The 13,431-nt window shown below is 35.8% G+C and overlaps 1 protein-coding gene across 1 annotated transcript in view; it reads right to left on the reverse strand.

The window, feature by feature from the left end:
* ARAP2 (ArfGAP with RhoGAP domain, ankyrin repeat and PH domain 2) overlaps positions 1 to 13,431 on the reverse strand; it is a 113,842-nt gene that overhangs the window by 16,901 nt on the left and 83,510 nt on the right. The window contains exons 23-27 of the mRNA XM_058804342.1: positions 12,229 to 12,376; positions 11,464 to 11,532; positions 9,125 to 9,199; positions 7,993 to 8,110; positions 3,390 to 3,518 (exon numbers count right to left, since the gene is read on the reverse strand). Of these exons, the coding sequence (XP_058660325.1) occupies positions 3,390 to 3,518; positions 7,993 to 8,110; positions 9,125 to 9,199; positions 11,464 to 11,532; positions 12,229 to 12,376 (539 nt within the window). The remainder of the gene's footprint in view (positions 1 to 3,389; positions 3,519 to 7,992; positions 8,111 to 9,124; positions 9,200 to 11,463; positions 11,533 to 12,228; positions 12,377 to 13,431) is intronic.

A 13,431-nucleotide genomic window follows, 5' to 3' on the forward strand; every position in this document is an offset into this window, starting at 1 on the left:
TAGCAAATTTAACAAATAAAAAATATCTGGTTTTCTAACAAATAAAACTTTAATATGAGAAATTTTTACATAAGGAGAAGGGGTCTTGAAATAGAGTTAAGCTGTCCTTGAGTATCTATTATACCAAAATACAGTGCACATCTTGCCCTACTGAGTAGCACTTGAAAGAGTGCTCCTACAGCAAGCATGAAAAGCTATGGAATTAATTGTCAGGAACTAGCAACTAAAAACTGTAATAAAATAGAAAACTCACCACAAATTTGCTGAAACATATCAATACAAATAAACTAACTGTTTTTTCCCTGAAAAGGAAAATTGGTTTCTATACAAGAGAAAACAAACATTTAGAATTTAGTGTAAGGTTTGGATTATCGAATCACAGAATAGTCTGAGTTGGGAGGGACCCACCAGGATCACAGAATCCAGCTCTTGGGTGAATGCCCTACCCAGGGATCCAACCCACAACCTTGGAATTATCAGCACCCTGCTCTGAACAACTGAGCTCATCTCAGTTGCAGAACATGACAAAATAGTTTAAAATGGACAAGATGAGAATAAGTATCAAAATCAGGAATGTACTATGTATAAGGAGCATGGGAAAAGTTGCACTGACAGAGAAGACTGTGATAAGCTGCCAAAATGAAAGGAAGCTGAAAGAGCTGTTTCTTATGCTCACTATTGAACCAACATTATTTCAAACAACATTATCGACTCAGGAAGAAAAGGGAGAAAGCTTCTGAGAATGAAAATGTCTCAAGTAATATTAACAGGAAAAATATAGTCTGGAATATAATAATTAGTCTTTAAGATTATTACATAAATCAGGAAAGCAAGGAATATTCATGGAATTAAATTATAAACATTAAATTATCAAAGTCCTATTAATTTTACTGCAAAGTAGGAGGACAGCCATCCACCCAGTCACCCATTCGTATGGGCTGAATCCACTCTTAAAAACATACTTCAAATCATAGTGGTTGGACATCTGGCCCCAGCCCTATTATTCAGTGACAAGGAGTTATCCACATATAGAGTGTAAGAGACAGAAAAGATTGAGGTCTCCCCTTCTTCCTTCGAGCCAGCAGTTATTTCCTGCGCACTTTGAGATGGAGAGCCCCACCATAACCTTAAGTACCTTTTACCCTAAACACTGGGAACATCTCTTCCCCAGTAACTTCATTGTGCACATTTTCTCATTGTGACACTATGTAGTGATGGATTCACAAGACTACTCGGCCACATGGAGTTTGCAGACATCAACACTGTAAGCCTGTAATATGGCAGAAATTTTCCTTTTCAAACCACTGAGAAAACCAACATAATTTATTTGGTAAAGTTTTAATTATTTTAAAACAAACATTAGAAAATCACTAAATGTAAACAGTCAAAAGACAGTGTGTCTACAGTAACATCAAACTGAATGGAATTGATGCAAACCATTACTGTAATAAGCTGGGGGAACAAAAGGATGCAAAATCTAGGAGATACGAAGGAGTGCAAATAGCAGCAGATCTCTCCTTTACTACATTTTATAAACTGACACCAGCCTAATCTTTATGTGTTTCTTAGAGCAGTGATTCACACAACCCTTGTGACCCATTCCCTCTCCTGATCTCAACACATACCTAGTGAGGTGATGGGAGTTCATATATCTAGCTTTTAATGAAGTAGGCCAATTCTCTCCATTCATGATCTGCTATCACACATTTATTGACAGTGAAACCCTACCATAAAAGTCATGAACAGCACACTTGTTCAGGTTCGTTCACATTTGTGAAATATACTTTTACAGGAATAAAGCATGGAGGAAGAAGGCCATTACTTTCAGAAGAATAAGCATATTAGCATAAATTTTACTTCTTGAAATCAAGATGAGATATATAGAATGGAAAGTTTAACATTTCCATATATGAGAAAGAGAGGAAAAGACAGATATATTTGAATGAGTCATTAGATAAAATAAGATGAAGATTAAACCAGCCATCATGTGTTACCATCACACATTATACAGTGATAGCACACAGGATTTCAACTGCTTGAAAACAGGATATAATTTTTGAACTCCCAAGCTTCCACTTCTCGCAAAGCAGATAATACATACTACACAGGAGACTTTTAAAGCCAGGTGTTATGTGGAAAAAAAAAATAGACTGGGGCAATGTTTAAACTGTATATTTTCACTACATACTTCATCTGTATTTTAAGTGTTAGGTCCCTTCTAAAGGCCACATACCCTCCAAATTATTTAGTTGCTTGAGTATGTCATTCAAATGAGAACGTCACCTGGGATGGGGTAACCCTGGATGTACAGACAGACTGGGGAATGAGATGTTGGAAAGCGATGCCACAGAAAGGGATCTTGGGGTCCTGGTCAACAGAAAGTTGAATGTGAGTCAGCAGCCATGTGTGCCAACCCTATCCTAGCTGGGGTGTATGAGGCACAGCATCACCAGCTGGGCAAGGGAGGGGATTGTCCTGCTCTGCTCTGCACTGGGGCGGCCTCACCTCCAGTGCTGGGGGCAGTTTTGGGCACCACAATATAAGAAGGCTATAAAGCTATTAGGGAGTGTCTAAAGGAGGGCAACAAAGATGGTGAAGGGCCTTGAGGGGAAGCCCTCAAGTATAAAGAGTGGCTGAGGTCACTTGGTCTGCTCAGCCTGGAGGAGACTGAGGGGAGGCCTCATTGCAGTCAAAAGCTTCTCTGTGAGGGGAAGCAGAGGGGCAGACGCTGATCTCCTCTCTGCGGTGACCAGTGTCAGGATAACAAAATGATCTTAAGTTCCATAATGGAAGCTCGGGTTGGATATCAGGAAAGCCTCCCCCAGAGGGTGGCTGGGCAATGGAAAAGGCTCCGCAGGGAAGTGGTCACAGCACCTGACTGAGAGTTCAAGAAGTGTCTGAACAACACTCTCAGGCACAGGTGTTATTCATGGGGCTGTCCCATGTAAGGCAAGGAGCTGGACTTTGATGATCCTTCTGGGCTCCTTCCAACTCAGAATATTCTGATTCCGTGAAATTAGCTTTGTAGTTTGGAGGCATCAAATTAGTTAATAGAAATTTCTATTAGCATACCATAGTTATATAAATATATTCCCACAGTATGACCTAGATAAGACCAGTTTCAAGCTTCACAGCAGAAGCTCACAAAGTGTGAACTGACTGCAGAATTTCTGTACACTTTTATATTTCAATGGGAGAGCTTATAATTTGTAGAAACAAACATCCATAATCTCTGTGTTTCCATAGGGAGTCACCACAACCCTCTGTAAATCTGCAATTTTAATGAAGTAGCAGTAATTCAGTTGTACTGGGACACTTTGCTCCAATGAAAACAATTGCCATCCTCATATTTCCATGTAAAATAACTAAATTTTAAAAAAATTACATACCACTGCAGAGATTCACCATGTCTGTTGTTAGAAATCTCTTTATTATTAGATATGCAGTGCCAGGCTCTGGTAGTGAACTCCAGTGAAGAACTTGTTCTAGCACATTCTCTGTATAATGCAGAGGACGTTCTGAAAAATGCCAAAGAAACAAAACATAAAAAACTAGAATTAAAATAAAAGAGAAAACCCAACAATATTGGAGGCACTCACAAGTTACATTTGTCTGTAAACAACAAGGTCTCATTGACTTTGAACTATAGAAGAAAAATACTGCTTTCAAAAATAAGACAATTAGGCACTTTACTGACTATACCTTTGCTGGCAGTGTTTGCACAGGTAATGAACATAAAACTAAACAAACAGTAGCCAAATGTTCAGTGACTCTTTTTTAATGTTAAATTTTTAATGTAAAGACACAAAAGCATTGCTTTCAAACTAAATACAAAAGTTAGGACCAATTACAGGACATGCCTAAATATGATCAAACAGAACTGAGACCTCCAACTATACTGTGCCTTATTGGCCTATGCTCAGTATGAAAATGAAACACCATAACTACCGATTCTCTGCATTCAAAGAACCAAAGAATTTGGAGCGATCACAGTGAAAAAAAATGCCTCCAACTGGTATGGATTATACTGTCTGTTATTGATCAAAGCAGACTGAAACAGATTCCTGGTTTCATTAGATTCTTTTTACTAGAGGGGAAAAGCATGTGGTCTTACTAGATCTCCCTGTTGCAGTGGCTAGGGAATATCCAAACTTGCCCTGTGTATTTCAATCTTGTACAAAAAGTACTGCAAGATTAAACTACCACTGAAGGCATGACTAGACTGTATGTGTGCACTGCAAAACTTCAGATGCTCAAACACACATTTTTGATAGGCATCATCCATCCTAGAAGAGAAACTCTGAGACCTACACAGAATTGAAAAACTGCAGTGATAAGAAAGCCCAGCCAGTACTCCATACAAACCCCAGTTCACCTACCAAATGAAGGCAGAAAAGATCTTGCAAATTGTCCCTAAATCTGCATTACCAGATCCAGCAGAAATCTGAGTGTCACATGAACAGCACAGCCTGATGCAACACTGATGTGAGTGGGAGAAGACACACTCACATCCCTGAAGGCTTTCACCTGCTCAGCAGCAAGCACCTGCTGTAATTCATGAACCCACAAAAGCCTTAACAATGGCTTTGTGGGCTCAAATGTCATTTTATCTCCAAAGAGAGATTTTTCCAATAGATCTGTGTTCCCATTTGCATACCAATTGATCTGGGTCAGGTCTTGAGAAGAGATGGGTATGGCTCCTGAAAAGTCACACCCCTACGACACAGTCATGTTGGGTCACACAGTCTAGCCATGTCCCTTGAGTACTGAAGGGCAAAGTATGCAGCCATAATCTCATTTTTCATTCCTGCTATGGTAGATGAATATGAAATGTCAACAGCTGCTTGGGGACTCTCCAGCACTACAGTCTAGCAGAAGGCATTTTCTAGAACACCTGAATACTAGAGCCTCAGAAAGCAGAAGCCACAAATAACACACTTTAATGACAGAAAAAACCACTGCTGTTTTGGGATGCAAAATTACCTATGCTACCTGTAAAGCTGTGATACCACCCATACAAATATTTCATTATTCAGATATGACACCAAAGCAGCCTAACAAGAATACCATTTTGTAGATAGCAGCTCAACCCCTATTTCATTATCACTACTTCTTCTGGCCCTTTTGTTTTAAATGGTAAAACTTCTGAATTTTTGGGAAACTTTGGACTCTAACGAGATAAAGCTTAAACACTTGATGCCTTTGTACAAGAGAGAAAATCCACTTTAAGAAGAACTTTAAAATCAGAGGCAAGAGACTGGCAAATCACCACATCTTCCTAGAACACCAGCACTCCCACAGTAAACACCTACTGTTTTATTTATAGTTACATTTAAGACCATCTGTCATCATGGATTACATGGTACATAAATCATCATGCTGAAAACCATTAACTATTTTACTGGTAACACACCTCATTTACAAACTATCCATCAATCACTTATTATTAAAAAAATTATATACACCCTATTTTGTAAAAGCATATGGTATTAAATATTTTGCATTAGGCTTGATAAAATCATCAATTATTGCAACTTTTCTATATGCAAATAATTTAGCTGATTTTTAATACTGCAATTCTAGTATTTTGAACAGCAAGCAGTCAACACATACATTTGATTACCCTTTCTTTCACTTAGGTCATCATATGCTAGTAAATGTTCTAAACCAGTAATTTTCACTTTAAACAACATTAACTATTACTAAAAACTGACTTTCTATAAAATATTATTCTAATTTTCTTGCTTTCTCAGGGGTTGTTTTCCTGACAGTATATATTAAAAAATAAAATAAAAACTTAAAAAGTAAAAAAAATTCAGGGTTCAGTGTAGAAAGCAGCATACCACCATGCACTGGACAGGTAGCAGACTGCACCAGGAAAAAATGCAGATGCAGAAAATTAATTTTTATCAGAAAGACACCATGATTACTGATGCACATTTGAAAGAAATATGCAAACTTTTTTCTGTCATTATGTGTCACTATCTGAACTAATTTGTAAATGCCTCATGGTGTTTGTCAAATGACACTAGTAGAATCAACCTGCAGGAGCAAAGACTCAAGTAGTCTTTCAGTTCTTCAGTGTCACATTCGGACCAAACATTTTCTAGAAGTAACTTTCTCTGTGCTCTTGTCCTCTGCAAACCTGTCAGGTTCAGCCGCAGGATCACAGGAGTGTCTCTACCTGAGTGTCTCTTTACTACAAAATTGTTTTTATTTTGAAACAGCAATACACATTTTGATGCACTGATTCTTCCAGAAAGGGATCCATGAAGAAAACATTTCATCAACACAGTCTCTGCTGACAGGAGTCACGTGATGAATTAGGACCTAATTTAGTTTGCTTTTTGGTTGGTTGTTTTGGATTTAAAACACTGGTGTGCCATTTCACTTTGTGTTGGAAACTCTTCTTTCAGTAGGATATACTCTAATGTCCTGCCCATATTTATTGTGTTATGTAGGGCCCTATGTCTCACTCTTAGCTTAGTTTTGTTTGTCTTCTATAGTCATTAGTTCAGACAACATTTCCACACCCCACTAAAACATTAGTTGCTGCACCTAAATGCATGAAGAAGCTGTTGTGGGGTCTATCTGTTTATTTACTTTAATGTTCTCTTGGCCATATCTAGTTTGGTTTGCATGTTCCTGTGTCGATATACCAAGTTTAAGAAAATATAATTCAAATGTTTTTCTGTTATTCCGTCTAAAGAAATATGATTTCTACTGCACTTGCAGGAATTATCAGGACTCTTCTAAAGATAAGAGATGCTAGCATTCTTTGTCAGTTGTCATCCACATCTATGAATCTGGAAACTAACTCTGTATTACATCTCTGTACAGCACCACCAGCAGACTGTAAGATATGAAGAAGGCTCAGGATAATTGATTTTCAGTTGAAAGGGAGAATAAACTTCCATCCTAATACTGCCAGGGTCAAGACTGAGGACATAAGTAATATTAGTAAAACTGAAAGAATTATTGTAAGCACATCTGAAAATCAAATACAACAAAACAAACAAAAATATTAGAACAATATTTAGTAATCTTATTTTGTCCACTTTCTTTTTTTTTTTTCTTGACTTGAAAACAGGTATCTTCACTATAGAAATAAACAAGTTCACAGTCCTCCTCTGCAACATGGAAACAGTTAAGATCAGAAACTTACTAGGAAATGCAAATAGATGTTACATATTTGTTTCCATGTATTCTTAAAAAATTCCCTAAGATTACCTCAGGGAATATTCATCAAAATGTGTTTTAATTGACAAAATCCCTACTACTTTACATCATTTTAGTTATCTCTATCAAGTAAATTCTCCAGCATTTTAAACACGTTCCAGCATGTATGAAGTATTCCCAATGTTAAAGCCTCTTTATCATTCATGAATATTGTGGCCATGTGACATTTGCTTTTGCTGGCAACAGAACCATATTTCAAACAAATTATTCAAGATTCTGCTCCATACACCGTAATGCCACTTGCCAAAAACACACTTTAAAGTGTGTAAAGAGTTACATACTTTATGCCTCCTTTATTCACCTATGTACATTAAACATTTGAATTAGCAAAATAGAAAAGATCCTTTCCCCTAAGTATGACATGTATTTTCTCATTTAATTTTTTGGAAAGCATTATTGCTTATAAAATCAAGTGCTGACATTCTTAAGAAAATAGGGTTTTCCAATATGACTTACTGGTAAGACCTACTTTTCTGTAGCTGATGATTAATGAACTGCAAAGCACTGTAATATAAAGAACACCTTCTCAGCCCATAATTTATAAGTAGTTTAAAACAATTCATCACATCATTTCTGGCAAAGTGAAGAAAGAAGTCATGCAGATGCCACAACAACAAAATGTAAAACATTGGCATGAAGGCTATTTTTCGTTTGTTTTCATGAAGTCTTTAAATAAACTTTTGATGATATTAAGTATTGAAAAAATAAAATAATAAAAGCTGATTGACACACATACATTTAAGAGTCACTAACCTAATTCTCCATTTTCAAGTACTTCAAAAGCAGCCCAGATATCATCTTTGCTGGGAATAATGTTTTTGATTCCTAAAACATCATTAGTTAATTCCTCTGCTTCCATCAAAGGTGATACCTGTAATACAAAGTGAGTCAGTTTATAATACATTTCAATTACTGATTTCTGATACATTTTTTCAAAGTCTTCCTTCCTGCAATTTCCCTAAGGGAAAACAAAAAAGGGGGAAAAAATTGAGCTGGAAACCCACAAAATATCCATCAGATTCCAGCAGGCTTTCCTTATTCTTTTCCATGAGATAGAAGTTATATTTTTAAGATGACTATTAACTTGTTAGCTTTAAATTCATTTTCTCTACCCCAGAAAAAATTGGAAAAAAAAAAAAAAAAGCTTTCATATATTTTCCTGGGGGTGGGAAGATAAATATTAGAGAAGCACCATTTTTTTTATCTTAGCGATGTGTATTCCTATTTTTATTCCTATTTTAAAAAGCATTTTTTATCTGTATATGTCCATCTATGTATATCACATACCCCATATATGTACAAACATAGTGTCATATGCTGAGCAGAACAAAAAGGAAACAAAACCAGAGAGGTGTAATAAAAATAACAGAACACCACTACATGGAGAGGCAGGTGTTTAAATACACTATTAAATAGAAAGCTCAAAAATCTCTATTATAGTTAGTAACAAGCTTTAGTTTCTTAACACTCAAAGAAAGAAGAAAGCCACAGACAAAAAGAAAGGTGGAATGTCACTTTAATGCTAGTAACTTCTAAATAGAACCAACATTCATTGTGTATTTGTTAATGCTCTCATGTGCTGCACATGTAGAGCTGGGAGAATTTACACTGTTGCATACTACAGCAGAACTAAAGCAGGACACCTCTGCTTTAAAATTGTATCATTTTTCTCAAAATTTCTCTCAAAAATGCAAAAATGCATAATAATCAGTCTTCACGTAATTAAGGCAACACACCAAATTCTTAAAATATTTAAAAGAACAGGGATAAACAAAAGTTCATACTTCCATTGTGTACTTATACAAAAACATGCATTAAAATAAATGTGATATTCTTCAAGAAAAAGTGCATCATAAAAATTACTGTATCATTTTTATACACTAACCCTGATTATAATACTGCAGTCTGGCTCCTTTCTTTCCACATAAACTTCAATAAGCAAATCTCCAGCCTGGGAAACCTAAAAAGAAAGAATTAAAAAATTTGATTGTTAAAAATAAACATTTTTAGCGAGGAGAATACAATTATTTAACTAGTGTAAGGAAAAAAAATACCGATTCACAGATTCAGGAGAAAAATCTAAACCCTGAATAAATCCAACTGAATCACATCAAACAAAATTAACATTAATTTACAAATATACATCCAAGTGCAGGAAAACTAAGGGCAACATGGCATAAGTGGAAATTTTAAATTTACCTTTAAGACTACAAAGTCTAAGACATGAGCATATCTCAGTATCTTAAACTGCCACACCCATAACTCTGATTTGGAGGTTAGTCAGGTTCACTTCAGAATCAAAACAGATTAATAGAATTTAAAACAATGAAAAAGGACTGTAACCCCAAAAAGACTTAGTTAAAAGTGAGATGAAAAATTACAAATAACAGACTATTTCAGCCATGCAGTCATATGTACATACCAAAAAAATAAAAATCCATTACTACAAATAGTGTATTTATGGTTCTTAATCACAATGAAAACTTGTCATTACCTAATTAAAGAAGGAATTAAAACAAATGCTCCTGATATCAACCACTGTTAAATATAGCTCTTCAAATTTGTTGGAAAAAAGGCTAGACTCTGCACACAATGCTAATGTGGAATAATCAGATAAAGCAAATTTATGACATATATAAATTTCATATGCTCAAGACTAACAAATGTTATTTAAGAATGTCTAAAAACAAAAAGCTCAGAAAGAAATTAGAAAGGCAGTAAATCCAACACTTTATGATCACGACAAAAAGAATGATTTATGAGAAGGGATATGTAGTATTTTCCATTTTAACTAGGTTTGCTCATCTATGGCAATAAAATTATTTTCATGGATGAGAAATTACTTTATTTTTCTAAAGTTAAAAATGTCTCACATTTTGCCTGCTCTAATTCCCTTTTAGTATAGTCATAGGCATCTTCAAAAGATTGCAGTTCATCTCAGTCCACCACCAAAAAATATTTCCTAAAAAATAAGTGATTATCAGAGCACAGGAAGAAAAATTAAGGCAGAAACAGGAACTACCACAAGGCGTATCATTCTATTAATAGGCAAATACAAAGAATTCATAATCAAATTAACACTAAGATAACTTTTGTCTTCCTTTGTGAGAATGGTATTGATAGTGATGCTACTTATTTGTATACTACTACAAACAGAGGAAAAGATAAAGAAAAATATATAGAAACATACATATATTCACACACACACACACACACATATATATATATAAACAGTTCAGCTTTGGGATACATTTTGACCAATTTACAGAAGCTAAGATTACATTTCTATAGAAAAAATAACTGGCAGTGCTGAATTTTAAAGAACATTCACGTTCTGAAATCCAGCAACTTTTAAGTTAGTTTAGTCTTTGAGAATAGAAAACTAATGGAAACATTTGTGAGGAAAAGCATTACAAAGCTACTTTGAAGAAAGCTGCCTAATTATAGTGGCACAGACTCAAAAAGGCTCATTTAGTTATAAAATTTGCTTTTCAGATGATATTACAGAAAAAGGTTGGAAATAAGAATGAAGCTGACACATGATTTCCACTGGGCTCACATAAACAACCGTATGGATAGAAAATGTGATGTAAATTACTGCAACAGCTGGCATAAGTATATGGTGGACAGAAAATGAAAAGCGACTAATGAAGTGCCACCTGGAACAGAACTTCAGTGACATTTCAGACATGTGAACTTTGAGGAGTTCAGCAGAAATTCAGTTCCGTTGTTCTCTGAACATTCTGCATAACCAGAGATAATAGTACTGAGGCAGCCTGCATATTCCAAAGTATTAAGGATCTACATCACTGATTTTCCCACTTATATGCACACATTTTGATACAATGATGTCAGACTCTCAGTCATTAAATGTAAAGAATTCTTATAATTCTTAATTGTAGCTGCTTGAGGCCTAAGCTTCCAATTACCCATGACACTTACATGATTACAGCACTGTTGTTACATCACTCAATTGCACCACATCATTACTTTTAACCCTAACTGGAAGCCTGTTTTTTAACCCTAACTGGCACACTGCTGTGGAGAACTGATGAGGAGAGGAAGAAGGTGAGCTGAGCCACTTTATCTCCCACCTGGTTCAAGCGTGACTTTGCATCTGTGCAGTGCCTGGGGTGATGCTGTCTCAGTGATGAACAGTAGAGCAGCCACACCTATGTACAGAGATGTTAAGGCCTCACTCCCTTTTATCCATGCCTAACTTACCTGAGTGTCTTTCCATTTTGTAATAAAACTGTTTTCTATGTCCATTTGTTTGACTTGGTCTTCATGTATCTGTAAAAATAAATAATTTTGGAGTGATTAATAACAGTTACGGCAACAATTGCCAATATCGCCAATCATGTTCTCATAGAAGCAGGCATGCAAAATATTCTATCAGTCAGAAACAGCTCTTCATTGATGGAACTCATTATTATAAATTTCATGGAATACATATTGAAATAGAGAGGAATCAATGAAAAACTGCAGAACAATGTTACAGCGGCACAGTCAACTCCAAATCAAAATGGCTAATATGAATTGCTGCTAGTAGTAGCTTTTCTATCCAATCGGATTTAACATTATTTCAAACAAAACAAATTGCAATCACAGTTCAGAGACTAAGAACACAAAATCCTTCTATGCTTCAGTTCTGATCAGGCCTATAAAATCTGATTAGAAACAGTATTTTTAATAGTCATAATTAAAAAAAAATCCTAAAGTTAGTAAGCTTTTGCTAGCAAGGAGAATGAGCATCATTTTGGACAACAGTAGCTCACAGCATCCCATAAATAGTCCTTCCTACACAGGTTAAACTAATTGGGAAATAAAATTTAAAGCAGGACAAGAAAAACATCCACTGAATTAAGAGTTCAAAAACCCTGTAAATTCTCAGATTGTTGAACTAGTAGGAAGACCATTTTAAAGCAGATTTTTATATTTTTGAATCTCTAACATCTGAGCAGTTAGGATGCATATAAAGATACGTACATGAAAAAGTTGTACATAATTTTTAATTAGATCTTCAATTACATTGACTTCTTCACTGGTTTGGCCTTTAGTTTGAAATAAGCATGAGGAAAACACCACGGCTAAATTCTGAGGGTTCATGTGGTTAATTTCAGAACACTTCTGCACTCTGTTGAACGAAAAATAAACATATCTAGATAGTTTCATTGTTCCTTTGATTGTCTGAGGCTCCTTTACAGAATATGGAGAGCACTTTAAAAAAAGGTTACTACATTAAATGCAATGAAAACATGTACTATTATTTATTTAATATTTTTTATACTATTTATTTCTCATTACAGAAATGAAAACTTTCTAGCTGCATTTCAAGTGATATCAAAACTACTTAGACTAGAAAACAATAAAACCAGAATAGAATACCTGAGTTAGAATACCTGATCATCTAGTCCAACTGCTGGATTGCTTAAGGGCTGACCAAAAGCTAAAGCATGCTGCTACGGGCACTGTCCAACTGCACTGACAGGCTTGGGTCATCCACCATCCCTCTAAAAAGCCTGTTACAATGTTTGACCACCCTTTTAGTAAGAAATCCTCCCTAACAACAAGTTGGTACGTCTCTGGATGCAGTTTTGAATAATTTCCATGATTCACCCTATCACCAGATACCAGGGAGAAGAGATCAGCACCTCCCTCTCCCCTTCCCCTCCTCAGGAAGCTGCACAGAGCAATGAGGCCACACTTCAGCCTGCTTTTCTCTGAAGCAGAAAAGCCCAGAGTCCTCAGCCACTCCCCACAGGTGATTCCTTCCAGCCCTCTGACCAGCATTGCTGCCTTCCTTCCTCTGGACACATTCAAACACCTTAACATCCTTTAACTGCAGACCCCAGAACTGCACACAGAGCTCCAGGTGAGGCCAAATCAATGCCAAACACAGTTTCACTGTATTATGTAATATAAGTATATCCTACAAACTTGAGATCAAAGATCAAAAAAAAATGTGGAAAGAAATTAGGTCCTTCTTAGTTCCTATCCCTATAGTAAAGTTTTCATATTACTCCTGTTGTTCACATAACATATCTTTTTTTAGAGGCAAACACTTTAAACTACCACAGAATTTTGGCCATTAAATGCATGAATTCATACTACTTTCAGAACAGATGCAACATCATATTAGTATCTCTAATTGGACATGCTTAGAAACTTCTTAAACACAATATGTAGCAC

Source organism: Ammospiza caudacuta, chromosome 4 (assembly GCF_027887145.1).
Source record: "Ammospiza caudacuta isolate bAmmCau1 chromosome 4, bAmmCau1.pri, whole genome shotgun sequence".
NCBI classification, from domain to species: Eukaryota; Metazoa; Chordata; class Aves; order Passeriformes; family Passerellidae; genus Ammospiza; species Ammospiza caudacuta.